The 23,492-nt window shown below is 39.4% G+C and overlaps 1 protein-coding gene across 1 annotated transcript in view; it reads right to left on the minus strand.

Annotated features, from left to right (window-relative positions):
- Positions 1–23,213, minus strand: part of PTPDC1 (protein tyrosine phosphatase domain containing 1) — a 75,551-nt gene extending 52,338 nt beyond the window's left edge. The window contains exon 1 of the mRNA XM_010600635.3: positions 21,921–23,213. Within this exon, the coding sequence (XP_010598937.2) occupies positions 21,921–22,002 (82 nt within the window). The 5' untranslated portion in view covers positions 22,003–23,213. The remainder of the gene's footprint in view (positions 1–21,920) is intronic.
- Between the last annotated feature and the right edge of the window lie 279 nt (positions 23,214–23,492).

Consider the following 23,492-nt stretch of genomic DNA (forward strand, 5'->3'; position numbering starts at 1 on the left):
GCCCATTTTTTAATTGGGTTATTTGTCTTTTTGCAGTTGAGTTTTTTACAGTATTATGTAGATTTTAGAGATCAGGTGCTGATCAGAAATGTCATAGCTAAAAACTTTTTCCCCATCTATAGGCAGTCTTTTTACTCTTTCGGTGAAGTCTTTGGATGAGCATAGGTGTTTGATTTTTAGGAGCTCCCAGTTATCTAGTTTTTCTTCTACATTCTTTATAATGTTTTGTATATTGTTTATGCCATGTATTCAGGTTCCTAACATCGTCTCTATTTTTTCTTCCATGATCTTTATCATTTTAGATTTTATATTTAGGTCTTTGATCCATTTTGAGTTAGTTTTTGTGCACGCAGTGAGGCATGGGTCTTGTTTCATTTTTTTGCAGATGGACATCCAGTTATGCCAACACCATTTGTTAAAAAGACTGTCTTTTCTCCATTCGATGGATTTGGGGCCTTTATTGAAGACCAAGTGACCATAGGTGGATGGGTTTACATCTGGATTCTCAATTCTGTTCCATTGGTCCATGTATCTGTTGTTGTACCAGTACCAGGCTGTTTTGACTACTGTGGCAGTATAACACTTTCTAAAATCAGGTAAAGTAAGGCCTCCCACTTTGTTCTTCTTTTTCAGTAACGCCTTATTTATCCAAGCCCTCTTTCCTTTCCATATGAAGTTGGTGATTTGCTTCTCCATCTCATTAAAGAATGTCGTTGGGATTTGGATTGGAATTGTATTAAATGTATAGATCGCCTTTGGTAGAATACATATTTTTATAATGTTAAGTCTTCCTATCCACGAGCAAGGTATGTTCTTCCACTTATGTAAGTCTCTTTTGGTTTCTTGCAGAAGTGTACTGCAGTTTTCTTTGTATAAGTTTTTACATCTCTGGTAAGATTTATTCCTAAGTATTTCATCTTCTTGGCGGCTACTGTGAATGGCATTGATTTGGTGATTTCCTCCTTGATGTTCTTTTTGTTGGTGTAGAAGAATCCAACTGATTTTTGTATGTTTATCTTATATCCCGATACTCTACTGAACTCTTCTATTAGTTTCAGTAGTTTTCTGGAGGGTTCCTTAGGGTTTTCTGTGTATAAGATCATGTCATCTGCAAATAGAGATACTTTGACTTCTTCCTTGCCAATCTGGATGCCCTTTATTTCTTTATCTAGCCTAATTGCTCTGGCTAGGATTTCCAGCACAATGTTGAATAAGAGTGGTGATAAAGGGCATCCTTCCCTGGTTCCCGATCTCAATGGGAAAGTTTTCAGGCTCTCTCCATTTAGGGTGATGTTGGCTGTTGGCTTTGTATAAATGCCCTTTATTACGTTGAGGATTTTTCCTTCTATTCTTATCTTGCCTAGAGTTTTGATCATGAACGACTGTTGAACTTTGTCAAATGCTTTTTCTGCATCAATTGATAAAATCATGTGATTCTTGTCTTTTGTTTTATTTATGTGATATGGATTACATTAATTGTTCAACATTTCTAATGTTGAACCATCCCTGCGTACCTGGTATGAATCCCACTTGGTCATGGTGAATTATTTTTTTGATATGTTTTTGAATTCTATTGGCTAGAATTTTGTTGAGAATTTTTGCATCTACATTCATGAGGGATATAGGTCTATAATTTTCTTTTCTTGCAGTGTCTTTACCTGCTTTTGGTATCAGGGATATGGTGGCTTCATAGAATGAGTTTGGTAGTATTCCGTCCTTTTCTATGCTCTGAAATACTTTTAGTAGTAGTGGTGTTAACTCTTCTCTGAAAGTTTGGTAGAACTCTTCAGTGAAGCCATCCGGAAAAGGGCTTTTTTTTTGTTGGGAGTTTTTTGATTACCTTTTCAATCTCTTCTTTTGTTATGGGTCTATTTAGTTGCTCTACCTCTGTTTGTGTTAGTTTATATAGGTAGTAGGTTTCTAGGAATTCATCCATTTCTTTTAGCTTTTCAAATTTGTTTGAGTATAGTTTTTCATAGTAATAAGATAGAATTCTTTTAATTTCACTTGGGTCTGTTGTAATATCGCCCGTCTCATTTCTTATTCGGGTTGTTTGCTTCCCCTCCTTTTTTTCTTTTGTCAGTTTGGCCAGTGGTTTATCAATTTTGTTGATTTTTTTAAAAAACCAGCTTTGGTCTTGTTAATTCTTTCAATTGTTTTTCTGTTTTCTATTTCATTTAGATCAGCTCTAATTTTTATTATTTGTTTTCTTCCAGTGCCTGTGGGTTTCTTTTGCTGCTCTCTTTCTATATGTTCAAGTTGTAGGGATAATTCTTTGATTTTGGCCCTTTCTTCTTTTTGGATGTGTGCATTTATTGATATAAATTGGCCTCTGAGCACTGCTTTTGCTGTGTCCCAAAGGTTCTGATAGGAAGTGTTTTCATTCTCATTGGATTCTCTGAATTTCTTTATTCTATCTTTAACATCTTCTATGTTCCAGTCTTTTTTGAGCAGGGTATTGTTCAGTTTCCAAGTGTTTGATTTATTTTTCCTGCTTTTCCTGTTATTGATTTCCACTTTTATGGCCTTAAGGTCAGAGAAGATACTTTGTAATATTTCAGTGTTTTGGATTCTGCGAAGGCTTGCTTTATGATCTAATATATGGTCTATTCTAGAGAATGTTCCATGTGCACTAGAAAAGAAAGTATAGTTGGTTGCTGTTGGGTGGAGTGTTCTGTATATGTCTACGAGGTCAAGTTGGTTGATTGTGGCATTTAGATCTTCCGTGTCTTTATCGAGCTTCTTTCTGGATGTCCTCTCCTTCATTGAAAGTGGTGTGTTGAAGTCTCCTACTATTACTGTGGAGCTGTCTATCTCACCTTTCAATGCTGATAGAGTTTGTTTTATGTATCTTGGAGCCCTGTCACTGGGTACAAAAATATTTAATATTGTTATATCTTCTTGGTATATTGTCTCTTTAATCACTATATAGAGTCCTTCCTTATCCTTTCTGATGGATTTAACTTTAAAGTCTATTTTGTCAGAAATTAATGTTGCCACTCTTCTTTTTTGATTGTTGTTTGCTTGATATATTTTCTTCCATCCTTTGAGTTTTACTTTGTTTGTGTCTCTAAGTCTAAGGTATGTCTCTTGCAGGTAGCAAATAGATGAATCTTGTTTTTTAATCTATTCTGCCACTCTCCATCTCTTTATTGGTGCATTTAGTCCATTCACATTCAGGGTAATTATGGATAGGTATGAATTTAGTGCTATCATTTTGATATCTTTTTTTGTGCACTGACAGTTTTTTTTTCCCCACTTGATTTTATGTGCTGAGTAGATTTTCTTTATATATTGTCCTTTCCTCATATTTGTTGTTAATTTTGTTTCTGCTGAGTCTGTATTTTTCCCTTGTATTTTATTTTGATGAGTAGGATAGTTTATCTCCTTTGTGGTTACCTTATTATTTACCCCTATATGTCTAAATTTAAAACTAACTTTTATTTCTTTATATCATAGTATCTTCCTCTCCATATGGAAGGTATATGATTACATTTCTTAGTCCCTCTTTATTATTTTAAAGTGTCTTCTTTTACATAATAACATCGCTGTTACCCTGTGTTGGGCTTTTTTTTTTTATACTCTTGCTTTGTTTTTTTGGATTTCCCTGTCTAGGTTAACTTCTGGTTGCTCTGCCCAGTGTTCTAGTCTTGGGTTGATACCCTATATTATTGATTTTCTAACCAAAGAACTCCCTTTAGTATTTCTTGAAGTTTTGGTTTGGTTTTTATAAATTCGCTCAACTTGTGTTTATCTGGAAATGTCTTAATTTCACCTTCATATTTAAGAGACAGTTTTGATGGATATATGATTCTTGGCAGGCAATTTTTTTTTCCTTCAATTTTTTAAATATGTCATCCCATTGCCTTCTTGCCTGCATGGTTTCTGCTGAGTAGTCCGAGCTTATTCTTATTGGCTCTCCTTCGTAGGTGACTTTTCGTTTATCCCTCACTGCTCTTTAATTCTCTCTTTATCTTTGGTTTTAGCAAGTTTGATTACAATATGTCTTGGTGACTTTATTTTAACATCTACCTTATATGGAGTTTGATGAGCATCTTGGATAGATATCTTCTCATCTTTCACAACATCAGGGAAGTTTTCTGCCAACAAATCTTCAACAATCTTCTCTGCATTTTCTGTTATCCCTCCCTGTTCTGGTACTCCAATCACTTGTAGGTTATTTCTCTTGATAGAGTCCCACATGATTCTTAAGGTTTCTTCATTTTTTTTAATTCTTTTATCTGATTTTTCTTCAAATATACTTTGCCAAGTGATTTATCTTCGAGTTCAGAAATTCTAGCTTCTACTTGCTCAATTCTGCTCCTCTGACTTTCTGTTGAGTTGTCTAATTCTGTAATTTTATTGTTAATCTTCTGAATTTCTGATTGCTGTCTATGGATTTTTCCAGGTTATTAAATTTTTCATTATGTTCCTGAATAATCTTTCTAATTTCTTCAGTTGCTTTATCTGTGTGTTCCTTGGCTTGTTCTGTGTATTGCCTCATTTCCTTCCTGATGTCTTGAAGGGTTCTGTATATTAAACTTTTGTATTCTGCATCTGGTAACTCCAGGAATGCACTTTCATCTAGAAGATCCCTGGATTCCTTGTTTTGAGAGCCTGTTGAGGTGATCAGGGTCCATTTCTTATGTGATTTGATATTGACTGTTGTCTCTGAGCCATCTATAAGTTATTGTATTAGTTTATGCTTGCTTACTGTGTCACAGCTGCTTCCTTTGTTTTGTTTTGGTATACCCCTATGGGTTGCTTGAGTGAGCTAGCTTGATTATTTTTGCCTTTGGAGCTCTGGTGTCCTGTCCCCAGCTGGCTAGAGCTGTTATCAGTTATATCAGTCTAGGAGTCCATTCAGTTTTCTTGTATGAATTCAGCTCAGGTTTCCAGGTAGCTGATCATCAAGTGTGTGGTACAGGCTCTGTCCTACAGACTTAGAGGGGCAGGGGTGATTGGCATATATACTGGTATCTGATTGTAGCAGGAGGTCATGCTCTGAACAAGGCAGGGGGCTGAGAACTGACCCACAAGTGTCTCTGAAGAAAATGTGTCTCTGTTCCCTACAGCGTGCTGGTGGGTGGGTTCTGCAGAGGGACCATGGGCACCCAAAGTTTTTGGTTGTAAGGACTGGGAGGTACCAGTTATCTTTGGACCCCTGTCATCGGTGGCTGGGTGACCTGAGTGGAGCTACCAGTCCTTAGGTCCCTGATGTGGGTAGGTGAGGACCTTGTTTAATAGGCAAAGCAATGTCAAATGTCAAACACCCATCTCTATACCGCACAGCTGAAATGGTTGGAGTTTGCCAACTAGGGCCTATTCTCCCAAAATAGGCCCACACAGGTCCATGCAGAAGGGAAAGGTACTCAAGGTCCATGGATGGTTTATGCCTGGACAGGAGCCGCTTCTGTCCTGAGCTCCCCTGGTTAATGGAGCTAGCAAATTATCTTTTCCCCCCAGTTGCAAATTTTTTCCTTCCCCAAGGCCAGGAGGATGGCTTTAGGTGCTCACCAGGGTCTATCTCAGGCCCAGGGATTCAGCCGCTGAGGCCGGCTTGGGGGTGGGGGGGGGGGTGCAGTTAAATATATGCAAGTGCTTAGCTTTTGCTGAGAGCACCATTCTCCTCAGGTTCCAGAGGTGTGAGTAGGCCGTGTGGTTCACTGATTCTTCCTGAGAAAACTGCGGCCAAATGCTAGTACCAGCCCGCCCCTGCCGCTGCCATTCCAGGAATGGTGCCTGAGGGCTCCCCACGGTTCAGGTCCAGTAACTCCTCTCCACTTCTGAATGATCTCTTCCTTACCCTGACCCTCAGTTCATTGTCTAAGCTTACCTTTGATGCTCAGGGCTCCCAGCTTGTCACAAATATACTAGTTTCACTTGTTTTTTCGGGTCTTTGTTGTAAAGAAGGCTCGCCGGAAGCGTCTGTCTATTCTGCCATCTTGGCTCCGCCTCACACAAATTGTTTTTGGACGTTGGTTCAATTCCTACAATGTCTCAGCACTCTCCCCCTTTCCCTTTACACCCCAGGTTCTCATATCCATTTGTCTCATTTTCCTGTCCCTTCCTGCTTTCTTGTCTTTGTTTTTGGGCAGGTATTGCCCATTTGGTTTCATATACTTGATTGAACTAAGATGCACATTCCTCACATGTGTTACTGCTTGTTTTATAGGCTTTTCTAATCTTTGGCTGGAAGTTGGACTTTGAAAGTGGCTTCAATTCTGAGTTATCAGGGCATTCAGGGGCCATAGTCTTGGGCTGTTCTCAAGTCTCTGTCAGACCAGTAAGTCTGACCTTTTTTTATGAATTTGAATTTTGTTCTACATTTTTCTCTCGCTGTCTCCGGGGCACTCTGTTGTGATCCTTGTCAGAGCATCTGGTGGTGGTAGCCAGGCACCATCCAGGTCTTCTGGGCTCAGGCTGGTGGAGGATGTGATTCATGTGGCCCATCTTTTGGACAAATATTTTCCTGTGTCTTTGGTTTTCTTCATTATCCTTTGCTCCAAACAGGATAAGTCCAATAGATGTATCTTAGATGGCTGTTCACAAGCTTTTAAGACCCAGACACTACTCAGCAAAGTAGGATGTCAAAAACCCATTGCTGTCAAGTTGATGCTGATTCATAGCGACCCTATAGGACAGAGTACAATTGCCCCAAGGAACACCTGGTGGATTTGAACTGCCAACCTTTGATTAGCAGCCTTAGCTCTTAACCACTATGCCACCAGGTTTTCCAAAGCAGGATGTAGAACTCAAAAATATTTTTGAAAGAATTAATTTTCCTCTTAAAATGTTATACCTTAATCTCACAGATCACATATCCAATATCATCTGTTAGTTATCAATGATCTGAAGGCAAACAAAAAGACTAAGTTTGACCAAGTTGCAATATGAATGACAGACAAGAAAACTAGTGGCCCATGGGCAAGATCTGGCTCAACTTAATGGCATGTGGCCAGAATGCAAATATAAAAAAATGACATTCTCCACTTACTGCTATAGTTATAAAATTACACTCTTAAATTTGCAGTGATAATATCTTAAAACACAATTTGATAATAATATTCTATAAAATGTATATTCCTAAACTTTTATTCTGAGGCCTTCTTGCACTCTTATGCTTGCTTGTACTTGCTCAAGCTCTGTGTCTTCTCTCTTCATGTACTTATCTCCCTCTCTTCATTTCTTTCTGATCTCTGGTGGTGGAGGAGTTAAGAGGTTGGCTGCTAACCAAAAGGTGGGCAGTTTGAATCCACCAGCTGCTCCTCGGAAGCCCTAAGGGGCAGTTCTACTCTGTTCCATAAGGTTGCTATGAGTCGGAATCTACTCAACAGCAATGAGTTTCTTCATTTCTTTATGTAACTCCCTTATATTTTCCCCTTGATCATATACAGAATTTTATCTGTTTATTTAATAAATAGCTTTATGGTTTTTTAACTTTTAGTTTTAAGGGAAGAGATAGCAAAAAAATAAGTTTTGAGTACCTATCATGCACCAAGAGCTATTTAAGTGCTTGACATGTATATATTTTTTTCAGTTCATTTCATAGTATAAGTAAGTCTGCTATTCCCATTTTTCAGGTGAGAAAACTGAGGATCAAGAAGTTAAAAAAGGGGCTTCTTCTATGAGTCAGAATCGACTCAATGGCAATGGGGTTGGTTGGTTTTTGGTTTCCAGGTGGAAGTAAGAGGAGCTCCACAGACAGACTTTCCAATGAATCAAGTGTAACTGGTGAAAATTATTTAACAATACAACACAAAACAAAAAAATGACATTTAAAATTTCTGGAAAATGTCCTGAGGGCATAAGGCAAATGAAGAAACATTTACTGAACAATATCTACTTCATGAATAAGAATCAGCATAAATCTGATCTGCATTTTCCCATTTCTCCATCGTCTCTAACCTCAGCCACTCACAAGGCATTTTCTCTCTCTGACTCTAGCCACCTGGAGCTAGGGCAGATCTCGCAAGTTAAAAGGATACCGTCCTTCAGATTGACAAATAGGCAGATGCTAGCTGCAAGTTCGGGCAGTTCACACAACACCCCAACCTTCTGACATGCTGGCCATAGATTCAGGGTTTCCCCACTAACTTCAAGTTGCCAGCTGAAGCTCAGGGGCCTCCTATGGGCTTCCTCACTTTCATCTGCTAGCTCCCCTACTCCTTTGGGTTTGATAATCTGCTGGAATGACTCATAGAACTCACAGAAAGTACTATACCTGCAATTATAGATTTATTATAACAAAAGGATACAAATGAGGATCATCATAAGGAAGAGATGCTTGGGTGAGGTCTAAGAGGTTTCCTAATGTGCAGCTTCTATGCCCAGAAGAGGGGGTATCACCCTCCCTTAGCCAACAAGAAAACTCTTGGATCCTTTGTGTTCAGAGCCTTCATTGGTCTCAATCATTACGTAGTCACGATTGAGGCCTCACTGCATATGTATGATAAATCATGCCTCCTGAGGTTAGTTGATGTAGGTTACTAGGTACTCTCTCTGGTCTAGCCAGCCCTCACTCATTAGCACATATCCTCAGGTGTGGTTTAGATCACAAAGGTACCCCAATTACTCAGGAATTTCCAAGGGTTTAGTTATCTATGCAGGAAACAAGGGTAAGACCACATTACTTTAGATAAAGTTAATTCTTTACACCACATATACTAAATCTTGGTGAGGACAGTGAGAGTCCGTGGTACCTGAATCATGCATGACCTTCTAACTTCTTTTCCCACACCCCTATCTCAGCATGGTAGAAACTCCACTCCAGGTAGATGCAGCTAAGAACATAACCCTCTCCCCTCACCTTTTGGGCAAGGGCTACGATATCTTCCTGGAAGGGGTAGGCACCAGAATTTTTCATCTTCCCAGATACATGGTGCACAGGTTAAATTCCAGGTGAGTGCAACTAAGAAGTTGGGACTTCCTTCCTCCACCCAGCCCCACTCATAGAGCAGAGGCTTTACTTCAGCATGGCAAGCTGAAAATACAGGTGTCCTGATCATCCTCACCCAAGCTTGTTCACAGGTTGGAAGTTCCATGCTAGGAGAGGGAAGCCAAGAAGACCAAAGGCTATCATCCCTGCTCAGCTCACAAAGCAGGGGTGTCCCTCAGAAAAGCAGGCTGCTGTTCCTACCCAAAGCTCCAGAGCTGTGGGCTAGGAGATTTTGCCCTGGGAGAGAGGCAGGCCTTAAAAACAGAGAACGCTGAAGCTCTTCCAAAGGAAATGTCTTTATTTGAAACAGAGTGTGGGGGGAGTTCAAGCCTAAGGATGCTCTCAAAAATAATGAAGGTTTTGATGCTAAGTAATTAACAGGTAGTTTCACGAGAGCAATAAGCCAAAACATGGATCAGCTAACTTACGAGAGAGAACCAAGGAAAAAGACAACAAAGGAGACTCCTCCTGGAGTAAGAACAAACCTCAAAGTCTGGCCTCAAAAACTACCACTGCTCAAATTTAATTGGATCAGACTGTGATGCCGTTTACATCCCAGGGCTGTGTCAAAAACAATAGAGAAATCAGCAGGCAATTAGTGCAAACTAACAACTAGGTGTGATAACCATTGAGACAAAAGGCTTAACAGAAAAATTACTGAAAGTGACACAGAAAGAGAACCCTGCTACGGGTGACGGGTGACGGTATGCATGTACAAAGCTGTGCTCCCTGAGGAGCAACATCAGAGACTTCACACTACGGAGGAAACAGATTTCACTACAACGGTTTAGTCAAGCTCGAGCCACCAAACAGACAGACAAGCAAACAATAATAAAAACAAGCCCAGACAGGGGGAACAGAATCAGCATCTAGAGTTTATTTTTACCTACACTGTCCAGTTTTCAACAAAAAGTATGAGATATGCAAAGAAATAGGAAAGTGTAACTCCTATCCAGGAACTAAAAGCAGGCAAATAGAAACTTCCTGTGAGAGGGTCCAGAAGTCAGATTTACCAAAGACTTCAAAGCAGCCATTAAAAATGTGTTCAAAGAACTAAAGAAATCATGCTTCAAGAAGTAAAGATAGTAAAGTATGATGACAATGTCTCATAAAACAGAGACTATCAATAATGAGATAAAAAGAATCAAATGGGAATTATAGGAAAAAAAAAACCTCTCTGGGTGGGCTCCATAGTAAGTGGGAAGCGAAGAGGGTAGAATCAGTGACCTTGAGACAAATCAATAGAAATTACACAATTTGAACAACAGACAAAAAATAGATTAATAAAAACAATCAGATTGTCAGGGACCTGTAGTACATAAACAAAAGAACTAACACATCACTGAGTCACAGAAAGGAAGAAGAAAAAGAAAGTGGGATTGAAAAAGTACACCCACTCCTCACTTATCAACATGGTTAGGTTCCAAAGACCAAGTCATTACGTGAAAATCGGCATTATGTGAACATGGAGGATGACCACAACAGATCACAAAAATGGAGGATGACTATGTTATGACGTAGCTGCTAAATTACATCATTACATAACTGCCAAACCACTGAGAATCATGGCCCAGCCAAGTCGACACATAACCTTAACCATCACAGGCCAACGTTACTCTTGCCTTGCACCTTGATGTTCGTTACTGTCAGGCGTACGTCATTAAGGTGCAACACCGTGGAGAGTAGACTCTTTACTATTGTCGTAAATATGAAATGTTGGATAATGAGATAGTCAATAAGTGAGGAGTAGGCATATTCAAAGAAATTATGTCTGAAACCCTTCCAAATTTGGGGAAAGACATAACCTACAGATTCAAGAAGCTGAGGATACCTCAAATAGGATACATCCAAAGGAATCCATGGCAAGATACATCACAGTTAAACTTCTGGAAACTAAAGAAAAAAATATTTAAAGCAACCAAAGAGAAACAAGACATTATTCATAGAGAAACATTAACCTGAATTACAGTAGATTTGTCATCAGGAACAACGAAGGCCAGAAGGAAGTGGCAAAACAGTTTTCAGGCTTTTTGAGAGAAAAGGACATTCGGTATCTGTAAAAAATATCCTGTAAGAATGAGGGGAAATAAGACATACTCAGACAAAGAAAAACTCAGAATTTGTCAACAGCAAACCCACTCATAATGAATGGTTAAAGCATCAAAATAAGTGAAAGTAAAAGCCTATATCCCTTTAAATAAAACACTGACATAAATAATTGAACAAATAAATGGAAAGAAGAGAAAGCTCTTCCTTAATGCCAACTAATAAATGTAGAAGGAATGATGCATTTAGAAAATCTCCATTTAGGTATCTATCATACCCAACCCAAACCAAACCCACTGCCATTGAGTCGATTCTGACTCACAGTGACCCTATAGGACAGAGTAGAACTGCTCTGCAGGGCTTCCAAGGCTGTAAATCTTTATGGAATCAGAGTGCCACATCTTTCTCCCACAGTGCGGCTGGTATGTTAGCAGTGCCAACCCTTCGGTTAGCAGCTGAGTGCTTATCACTGCGCTACCAGGGCTCTAGTATCTACCATAAACCAAAACCAAACCAAACCCATTGCCGCTGAGTCAATTCAACTCATAGTGACTCTATAGGACAGAGCAGAACTGCCCCATAGGGTTTCCAAGGAGCACCTGGTGGATTTGAACTGCGAACCTTTTGGTTAGCAGCTGTAGCTCTTAACCATTATGCCACCAGGGTATCTAGTATCTATCACAGTAATAATTCAGGCAAGAAACATCATGGATGCTAAAACTGCTGGGTGAAATTTAGATGTGAAACAGGGTATTTACTCTCAAAGCTTCTCTCCATAAAACATTACCAAGCTTGAAGACAGGAGCTTTTTTTTTTTGCAATGAATAAACCTTGGAAGACACTATTTTACTGACATGATTGAAACAACGTTAGCAGTGATAGAGCAAAATACCATTTTGTACCACACGATGGGATCCATTAAGAAAAGCACAGTCATTTCCGTGACGTTTCTGATAAAAAATGCCAAATCTCTATCTAATCATGAGAAAACGGCACACAAAACCAACTTAAGGAATGTTCTACAAAGTAATTGACAAAGATATTATGGTCTTAAAGGTCAAAAAAGGACTGACTAAGGTCGCTGAAAGGATGAAAAAAAATCACAACTCAGGCTTCTTTTGGGGCAGTTAGCAAAACTTGAACAGGGGTCTTTGAATGAATAGTATATGGAAGGTTTATTGTGCTTTCCTTGCAACATTTCTATAAGTTTGAAACTATTTCAAATAAAAAAAGTAACATCACCAAAAGAGATACAATGCAGACATCATGGGCTTCTTGCCAAAAAACAATCTGAGTAGACTCTAGATGCATCTATCAATTCAGAGGAAATACCCATCGTATTATAATTGGTTCATAAGTATTTTAAATGTTTTTTAATCTATAGGTTTTTCCTTATAGTTTATTTGTTGAAAAAACCAGACTTTTTTACCCTAGACACAATTATAAAATCGAACACTTCTAGATATTTGATATTAAGCAAATATTGTTAATTTTATAGTTATGGTAATGATAATGTGGTTATTTAATGGATGAAATGACACGATGCCTCCACTTTGCTATAAAGCAACAGTGAAGCAGGGGAAGTGAGCTGACAGTTGTTAAAGCTGGGGGATGGTACATACGTGGGAGGAATCTTTATTTTATTCTGTATATTTTTCTAAACGTTTGAAAATTTCCATAATAAAAAAAATTTTATACAAGTGGTGGAACCAATATTTAAATGTAGATATGTCTCATTCCAAAGCTGTTTTTCATGAACTTTCTACTTTCCTTTAAAAACAAATACTTTATGTGCCAAATTAAATTTTTCCCTGATTCATTAGCCAACAGTATTTTGAGAAATACTTCCCACTGCAATGTTAACCTAATAAAGTATATCTGACTACCTTTATAGATGAGAAGCATTTAAGAAAGTTAGATATAAAGTGGATTTTATTTTTCCAATTAAAAGTCAGCTATACTTATACAATTAGGAAATTTTTCATTAAAAAAAAAAACATTTTTGGAAAGGTAAAAATCAGCTTACCTAGTAAGACAGACAGTATACAATGCTGGGAAAGTCAGCATTATTTGACCAAGGCAAAGTTATAGAAGCTTCACAGACACATCCAAACTCCTTGGGAGACTGAGTTGCTAGGCTGAGGGCTAGGGATTATGGCCTCAGGGGATATCTAGCTCAATTGATATAATATAGTTTATAAAGAAAATGTTCTATATCTGACTGTGGTGAGTAGCGTCTGGGGTCTTAAAAAGCCTGAGAGCAGCCATCTCAGATAGATCTACTTGTCCCATTCCAGCTGCAGCAAAGAAGAATGAAGACAACAAGACATAAGGGAAAGCTTAGTCCAAAGGTCTAATGGACCACAACTACCACAACTTCCACCAGACTGAGGTCAGCACAACTAGATGGTGCCTGGCTACCACCACCGACTGCTCTGACAGGGATCACAATAGAGGGTCCTGGGCAGAGCTGGAGAAAAACATAGAACAAAATTCAAATTCACAAAAATACAAAAACAAAACCCAGACTTGCTGGTCTGACAGACTGGAGAGACCTCAAGAGTATGGCCCCAGACAACCCTTTAACTCAGTACTGAAGTTACTCCCAAGGCTCATTCTTCAGGCTAAGATCAGATAGGTCTATAGAGCAAACAATAAAACACATGAGGAATGTGCTTTGTAGTTCAATCATGTATACGAGACTAAATGGGCACACCAGCCCAAAAGCAAAGACGAGAGGGGTAGAAGGGACAGGAAAACTTGGACGAATGAAAACAGGGAATCTGGGGTGAAGGGGAGAGTGCTGACACATCGCAGGGTTGGCAACCAATGTCACAAAACAATTTGAGTATTAATTGTTTAATGAGAAACTAATTTATTCTATAAACTTTCACCTAAAGGACAATTAAAAAAAAAAAACCGGCTTACCTAGTGGATCACCATAGAGGTGTTAGAACCTTCTAGGGGGCTTTGGAAACCTGAAGAGGTTTTTTGGTTGTCACCATAACTTGGCTACACTACTGGATTTAGTGGATGTTAAATATCTTCAGTGTCCAGGGCTGTCCTGAATCATGATGAGTTGTCCCACTGCAAAAGCCAATAGAGATCCTCTCAGCAACATGGCACTATAGACAGAAGCACCATGCCATCCCTTTGCAGCAAAGACCCAAAAAACTAAGTAAAACAGATAACAAATGTCAATTCTGGAACCCTAAGTGTCAAATGGAGAGATAAGGAACTCGATCAAGCACCAAACTGAATAAGAAACTGACAGAGAAGCGAGAACGAGGAGAGCTATGGAGTGGAGTTTCCCTACTGGCTAACACGGCACAGATTTACCATTTTGGACTATAGCCACCAAGGAACACAGTCAGGGAGTACGAGAAGGCAATTTCATGGAGCTCCCAACAGAAGACAGAGCACCTGGTAACCAGGGATACACACTTTCCCACATCCTACCTTTCTTCCCTCCACACAGCCTCTACCACTTTACAACAGGCCATGGTCACTCCCCTGGAGGGACACCAGCTCACTGCCACTGGGATCCACCCTACCCAGCTCTTCAGCGCCATTTTTTTTTTTTGCTTCTTCTCTCTCCCTTTCTTCCTTTCCTTTCTTTTGCCCAGTTAACACCGTGTGCCCTCATCTCCCCTTCTTGATGGGCTGTGCCACACTGCTTGGCTAGAGAGCCACCGACACATGGCCTCCCCAGGTCTGCGCTGCTCCCACCGGAGGCTCTCTCAGTACCATTTTTTTGTTTGTTTCTTCTCTCTCTCTCCCTCCCTTCCCTTTCTCATGCCCACCTAGCACCGTGAGCTGCACCTGCCCCTTCTCAATGGGCAGTGTTGCACCACTTGGCAAGAGAGCCACTGGCACATAGCCTCCCCAGATCTGTGTCGCCCTCACTGGCTGGCTCCTTCAACACCACATTTTTGGGGGGGGGTTTGGTTTCTTCTCTATCCCTTCCTTCCTTTCCTTTCTCCCATCTGCCTAGACCCATGTGCCATCCCCACCCCTTCGTGACACCCCATGCTACACTGCTTGGCTAGAAAGCTACTGCACGTGGTCTCTACAGGTCCATGCTGCCCCCACCAGCTGGCTTGCTCAGTACCATATTTTTGTTTGTTTGCTTATTTGTTTTTTGTTTCTTTTCTCTCTCTCCCTCTTTCCTTTCCTGTCTCCTGCCCACCTAGCCCTGTGAACTATCCCTGTTCCTTCTTGAAGGGCCTTACCACACCACTTGGCTAGAAAGCCACTAGCACATGGCCTCCCCAGTCGGTGCTACTACCACCAGCTGGCTCCCTCAGTACCATATATTTTTAGTTTGCTTTGTTCTTTTTTTCTGTTTCTTTTATCTTGACCATACACCAAGCACTGAGCCACTGAGCAGCACTGGTGAGGACCACCAGACCCCACCCTGCGTTGCCCCCCAGCACCGCCCCGTCAACCCCAGTTCATGCCACAAATGACCCATTCCTGCCCTTCCCCCACCACTATACCTGTCCTGTTGCACCACAGCTGAGAGACTAGTTCTGCCCACCTGGACAAGGTGGTAAGAAGTATTGTGCCCACAGACAAGAAAGCAACAAAATATGCCCAGTCAGCCTACCCAGACATAACCAAATAAAAAAAAGATCAGGATGAAAGACACAAATCTACAATCAATAAACAAAGAAAATAATTCCTGAATGTCCCGAAGACAGCAAACAATATCAAAACATATTTAAAAAAAAAAAAAAAAAAAAACAGTATGGCTCCAGAAAGTGACCAGAATAAAACACCACATGGCCTTTCAGTAGAAGAAAAAGCACTGGAACTACCTGATAGGGAACTCAAAACGCTAATATTCAGGGTTCTCAAAGAGATTAGAAAAGAGATGAAGGAAAATGCATACAAGAATAAGGAAAAAATAGACAAAATCATAGAAAATACAGACAAAGTCAGGAAAAACACAGACAAAGAAATGGAATAATTCAGGGAAATAACACAGGAACAAAATGTGAAAATAAATAAACAACTAGAAATCACACAAAAACAGCAACTACAAATCCAAAAGATAAATAACAAGATTTCAGAAAGGGACAGTGCAATAGAAGGTTTTAGGAGCGAATCTGAAACCATGAAAGATGGGATCAGTGAAATTAAAGACAAATCCATGGATACCATTTTGTTTGAGGGAAAATCAGAGAAAAGAATGAAGAAAAATGAAGAAAACCTGATAACAATGTGCGATACAATCAAAAGCAAAAATTTGCATGTGATTGGAGTTCCAGAGCAGAGGGAGAAAACAGAAAAAACAGACAGGATCATTGAAGATTTGCTGACAGAAAACTTTCCTAATCTCATGAAAGATGAAAAGCTGACCGTGCAAGAAGCTCAAAGAACCCCATATAGGATAAAACCCAAAACCAAGCTCATTGCCGTCGAGTCGATTCCCACTCATAGTGACCCTATAGGATACAGTAGAACTGCACCATAGAGTTTCCAAGGGGCACCTGGTGAATTCGAACTGCAAACCTTTTGGTTAGCAGCCGCAGCACTTAACCACAGACCCCCCCCCAAACAAAATCACCAAGACATACCATAATCATACTCGTTAAAACCAAAGACAAAGAAAGAATCCTGAGAGTGGCTTGAGAAACATGAAAAGTCACATACAAAGGGGAAACAGTAAGACTAAACTCTGATTACTCAGCAGAAACCATGCAGACAAGAAGGCAATGGGATGACATATATAAAACCTTGAAAGAAAAAAAAACTGCCAACCAAGAATAATATATCCTGCAAAACTCTCACTCAAATATGATGGCAAAATTAGGATATTTCCAGATAAACAGATATTAAGAGAATACGTAAAAACCAAACCAAACATACAAGAATTATTAAAGGGAGTCCTTCAGTTAGAGAATAAATCTAGGACATAGGACAGCATCAGCCAGATACCAATCTAGATAATGAACTCTCAAGGATAAAACAAAACTGAAATATTTACAACAGGGTCAACATGTAAATGTAACATCATAAAAAAACTCCCACCAAAAAAAAAATCTTGGCCCAGATGGCTTCACTGGAGAATTTCACCAAACATTCAGAGAAGACTTTGCAGTAGCACTACTCAAACTATTTCAGAACACAAAAAAGGAAGAGATACTTCCAAATTCATTCTATGAAGCCAGCATAATCCTCATACCAAAACCAGGCAAAGACATGACAAAAAAAAAAAAAGAAAGAAAATTAAAGACCAATATCTCTGATAAACACAGATGCAAAAATTCTCAACAAAATTTTAGCCAATAAGAAAGACCAGGCTTGCTGGCCTGACAGAGACTGGAGAAATCCTGAGTATGGCCCCCAGACAACCTTTCAGGTCAGTAATGAGGCCACTCCTGAGGTTCGCCCTTCAGCCAAAGGCTGAACGGGCCCATGGAACAAAACAAGACTATAGGGGCATGCCAGCCCTGGGGCAGGGACTGGAAGGTAGGAGGGAACAGGAAAGCTGGTAATAGGGAACACGGGTTTCAGAAGTGAGAGTGCTGACATGTCATGGGGTTGTTAACCAATGTCATACAACAATGTGTGCACTAACTGGTGAGGAACTAGTGCGTTCTGTAAACCTTCATCTAAAGTTCAATTAAAAAAAAATAGCCAGTAGAGTTCGGCATCATAAAAAAAAAAATACACCCTGACCAAGTGGGATTCATACCAGGTATGCAAGGATGGTTCAACATTAGAAAATCAATCAATGTAATCCACCACATGAATAAAACAATCACATAATCATTTCAATCGATGCAGAAAACCCATTTGATAAAGTCCAACACCAATTCCTGATAAGAACTCTCAAAAAAATAGACATAGAAGGGAAATTCCTCAATATAATAAAGGGCATCTATACAAAACCAACAGCCAACATCATTCTTAATGGAGACAGGCTGAAAACATTCCCCCTGAGAACAGGAACAAGACAAGGATGCTTTTATCACCACTCCTATTTAACATTGTGCTGGAAGTCCTGGCTAGAGCAATAAGGCAGGAAAAAGAAATAAAGGGCATCCAAATTGGTAAGAAAGAAGTAAAACATCCCATTTGTGGATGATATGATACTAGACATAGAAAGCCCAAAAGACTCCACAGAAACTACTACAACTAATAGAAAGAATCAGTAGAGTAGCAGGAGACAAGACAAACATACAAAAATCACTTGGATTCCTATACACCTTTGAAGAGAACTATGAAAAAGAAATTGAGAAAACAATACCATTTAAAATAGCCCCTAAAAAAATTAAGATACTTAGGAATAAATCTAACCAGGGACATAAAAGACCTGTACAAAGAAAACTACAAAACACTACTGCAAGAAACCAATAAAGACCTACATAAATGGAAAAGCATACCATGCTCGTGGATATGTAGACTCAACATTGTGAAAATGTCAATTCTACCCAAGCAATTTACGAATACAATGTAATCCTGATCCAAATACCAAAAGCATTCTTTAAAGAGGTGGAAAAACTAATTATTAACTTTATATGGATAGGAAAGAGGCCCCGGATAAGTAAAGCACCACTGCAGAAGAATAAATTGGAGTATTCACACTACCTGACCTCAGAACCTACTATACAGCTATAGTAATCAAAACGTCCTGGTATTGGTACAATGAGAGAGACGCTGACCAATGGAACAGAATCAAGAACCCACATGTAAATCCATCAACCTCTGGTCACCCGATCTTTGACAAAGGCCTGAAGTCCATTAAATGGGGGAAGAGACAGTCCTTTTAACAAATGATGGTGGCAAAAGTGGATGTCTTTCTGTAAAAAACTGAAATAGGACCCACACCTCACACCATACACAAAAACTAAATGAAAATGGATCAAAGATCTAAATATAAAACTATAAAGATCATAGAAGAAAAAGTAGGGTCAATGCTAGGGGCCCTAATACATGGCATAAATAGGGTACAAACCATAACTAACAATACACAAACACCAGAAGATAAGCTAGATAACTGGGATCTTCTAAAAATTAAATACTTATGTTCATCAAAAGGCTTCACCACAACGGTAAAAAGAGAATCTACGGACTGGGAAAAAATTTTAGGCTATGACAAATCTGACAAAGGTCTAATCTCTAAAATCTACAGGAAAGTCAAATACCTCTACAACAAAAAGACAAATAATACAATTAAAAAATGGGCAAAGGATATGTACAGACACTTCACCAACGAAGACATTCAGGCAGCTAACAGACATGAGGCAATGCTCCCAATCACTAGCCATTAGAGAAATGCTAATGGAAACTACAATGAGATTCCATGTCACCCTGACATTTCTGGCATGAATCAAAAAGATAGAAAATAACAAATATCGGAGAGGCTGCAGGGAGTTTGGAACTCTTATGCACTGTTGGTAGGAACGCAAAATGGTATAACCATTTTGGAAAATGATAAGGTGCTTCCTTAAAAAGCTAGAAACAGAAATACCATACAAACCAGAAATCCCACTCTTAGGAATATATCCTAGAGAAATAAGAGCCATTACACAAATAGACATATGCACACCCACGTTCACTGCAGCATTATTCGCAACAGCATAAAAGATGAAAACAACCCAAGTGCCCATCAACAGATGAATGGATAAATAAACTATGGTACATACACACAAAGGAATACTATACAGCAATAAAGAAAAATGATGAATCTGAGAAACATCGATGAATCTGAAGGACATTATGCTGAGTGAAATAAGTCAATCATGAAAGGACAAATACTATACAAGACCACTATTATAACAACTCATGAAAAGGTTTATATACAGAAAGAAATAATCTTTGCTTATGATGAAGGGGAAAGACGGGGAGGGAAAAATACTAACTAGACAACAGGTACTGGGGAAGTCAGCACAACTTGACCAAAGCAAGGTCATGGAAGCTTCATAGACACATCTAGACTCCCTGAGGAACAGAATTACTGGGCTGAGGGCTGGGGATCATGGTCTTGGGAGACATCTAGCTCAATTGGTATAACACAATTTATAAAGAAAATGTTCTGTATCCTACTTTGGTGAGTAGCATCTGGGGTCTTAAAAGTTTGTGAGCAGCCATCTAAGATACTCCACTGGTTACATTCCATCTGGAGCAAGGGAGAATGAAGAAAACCAAAGACATAAGGGAAAGATTAGTCCAAAGGACTAATGGACCACAGCTACCACAGCCTCCACCAGACTGAATCCAGCACAACTAGATGGTGCCTAGCTACCACCACCAACTGCTCTGTCAGGGGTCACAACGGAGGGTCCCAGACAGAGCTGGAGAAAAACGTAGAATAGAATTCTAACTCACAAAAACGACCAGACCTACTGGTCTCACATAGACTAGAGAAATCCCAAGAGTATGGCCCCTGGACATCCTTTTAACTCAGTACTGAAGTCACTCCTGAGGTTCACCCTTCAGCCAAACATTAGACAAGCCCGTAAAACAAAACAAGCCTAAATGGCCACACCAGCCCAGGGGCAAGAACGAGAAGGCAGGAGGGAACAGGAAAGCTGTTAATGGGGAATCCACAGTCAAGAAGGCGAAAGTGTTAGACACGTTATGCGGCTGGCAATCAATGTCACAAGACAATATGTGTATTAATTGTTTAATACAAAGCCCCCTCGCCAACCCCTCAGCACTAAGAAAACTCCTACTGAGAAACACCAACTAAAAGGTAACATTCTAACAGAAGGAAGGATGGGGAAAAGGTTCATCTGACTCCTAGACTTGTTAACTGCAGAGTTACATAAAGCCAAGGCCACTGCCGACGAGTCGATTCCGACTCATAGTGACCGTATAGGACAGAGTAAAACTGCCCCATAGGCTTTCCTATAGAGTTATCTAGGGGAAAACAGTTCTGCAAGGGTAGCAGCAAGTAGAAACCATTACTGTTTGTTTTAGATAGCATTTCTAAACCCAGGGAAATTAACTGGAACATAGAACTGTTCATAAATGCAGTTAGCAGTATTATCAGACCCTCTAGAGTCAGACATAGCAAATACAGATGAAGGAGGATCTGTAAGGATCTGGAAGGTAGACAAGGTCAGAAGTGGGAAACACTTCTTTACTTGATGATAGAGAGTGCCCCCTAGTGGAGTGGTCCAACAGAACACGATTTTGAGAACCATTGTGACCAGCAAGCACTGAGTTTTAATATACTCAGACCCTTACTCCTTCCTTGTATCATTAATACATACGGAAAAAAATCCTTCAAAGTTCCCCATACACGGGTAAAACTCAGAATGCAGTTAGAAAATACTCCAAGGGGGCATTGCTTAAAGAAATAGCTCAAAATCTCTCTTGGCTAACTGCTGGTGGTAGCAGCAAGATCAATACTGGCAAAGAGCTGGGAAACCAAGGAGCTGCCAGCTGCAGAACTTAGCAACAGTGTGAAAGAGTGAGGAGGCAAGTGTGGCAATAAGAATCCAAGTCAGAGCACTCTCTCTGCCTGAGGTACCATATAAAAAATCAAAACAGTGTGGGAAGGTGACAGAGGAGAGAAAAAAAAAATAGTAGGAGTAGGACTAGAGTGCTTCTGAATGTGCTTTATGGGTGACACTTGTAAATAAAGAAAGAAAAGAGAAAAGTTGATTCATGCGTCGGTGTTTGATTACTGGAACAAATGCATAATTTTAGTCTAAGATAATAACACAGGAAGGCAAACATCGTTTTCAACATTCCTTCTTAAAACACCAAGTTCATTCATTATTCAGGATTTTGAAAAGGAATTCTAACACGCCCAAATGGTAAGGCAGAAGTAAACAAAAGGCTGTAAATAATACCTGCAACAAAGGATTCCAATATGAAGAATTGAACCTTTCTTTCAGGTTTATTCTCATACAGTTACTTTTATTAAACTCTAGTGTGCACAAAGAGAACAAAAAGTATATTAAAGAAATATTACCTTTCTTGCTTGCAGCATACCCACTGCTATTCACTAATGTGGAATATGGTTGTTCATTTTGTGGTAAGACTCCTGTAGCCATGATATTCTGTTGGGAAAAAAATTATTTTTTGAAAGTCTACCTTTTGAGTATTCTTTATTAATAATCCACAACGTGCTAGGCCTGTGTCGTCCAGTTAGCTAATGTAACCACCCGTATTTGGCCTTGCCTTTCCCATCACCAAAAGTAACAGGTGTCTACCATCTCGAAAGTGATTCTCCCTTCCTCTCCCTCCCATCCCTGGTAACCATCAAAGAACTTTGCTTTCTGTGTGTATTTGTCTTTTCATGATTGACTTATTTCACTCAGTACAACTTCCTCCAGATTCATCCACGTTATCAGAGTCCCATGTGCTTCAGAGTAGAGCTGAGCTCCATATCCACAGGGTTTTTGAGGGCTGTGACTTTAAAGTTGATCACCAGGCCTGTCTTCCGAGGTGCCTCTGGGTGGATTAGAACCGCCAATTGGTTAGCGGTCACAGGCTTAACTATGCCAGCCCGGAACTCTGAAGTAGTTATTATTATTCCCTAATTTAAAGATGTGAAGCTATTTCAGTAAGATTAAAGTACTTGCCTATAGTTACACAGTAAGTGGCATAGTTGGCAGTTAAATTCCCAACTTTTGGCTTCAAGTTCAGTGTCCTTTCTACTACCATACAGTTGCAAATTACAGAAATTATAATAAAGACCATCTCAACAAATGGAAAACACATGTGCAACCAATAGTCACAGACTATACCTCAGTTCAAATATTGACAAGAATACAGAAAAATCAGTTCTAGAATTTCGTAAACTATAAAGTTATTTTCACAAAATGCAAGCACATAACCAGAAAATATTATGGAGTTGATCCTTATACAATATTAAGGTTTTTCTAAGTAATAATTTCAATATTTTCCTTTGTAAAATCATGTTTATTATTTGGACTTCAGTGATTAGCAGAGTCAATACACTCCAATTTTAATAGCTCATTAAATGGCTATGAATTTTTTTAAAGGCTCTAAAAACCTGTTCAATTTTTTTACACCAATAAACTATCAATGGTAATTAAATTCAGCCCTAGTTAATAAATTCCCTCGAGGCATTTATTTTTTATGAGAAAAAAATCAATTCACAAATCTTGATCCTTCTAAAATTTCAAGCTCACTAAAATTTTACCGTCAGATTCAAATTTTATATACTCAAAACAAAAAACCCATTGCTGTCGAGCTGATTCCGACTCATAGCAACCCTATAGCACAGAGCAGAACTGCCCCACAGGGCTTCCGAGGAGTGGCTGGTAGATTCAACCTGCCGACCTTTTGGTCGGCAGCTGAACACTTAACCACTGAGCCACCAGGGCTCCCTATACATAAAGCTCAAGAGGTATACGATTTAAATTCTAAAGTCCTATTCAATGAAGTTGTGTCCTTGCAAAAGAAATAAAGAAAATCACAGGAGTAATCTAAAATGAAAGAAAAAGGATGACTGCTTTCTGCAATATTAATGTCACAAAACTGGTACCATGGTAATTAATGCAAAATTTTTCATTAA

Source organism: Loxodonta africana, chromosome 9 (assembly GCF_030014295.1).
Source record: "Loxodonta africana isolate mLoxAfr1 chromosome 9, mLoxAfr1.hap2, whole genome shotgun sequence".
NCBI classification, from domain to species: domain Eukaryota; kingdom Metazoa; phylum Chordata; class Mammalia; order Proboscidea; family Elephantidae; genus Loxodonta; species Loxodonta africana.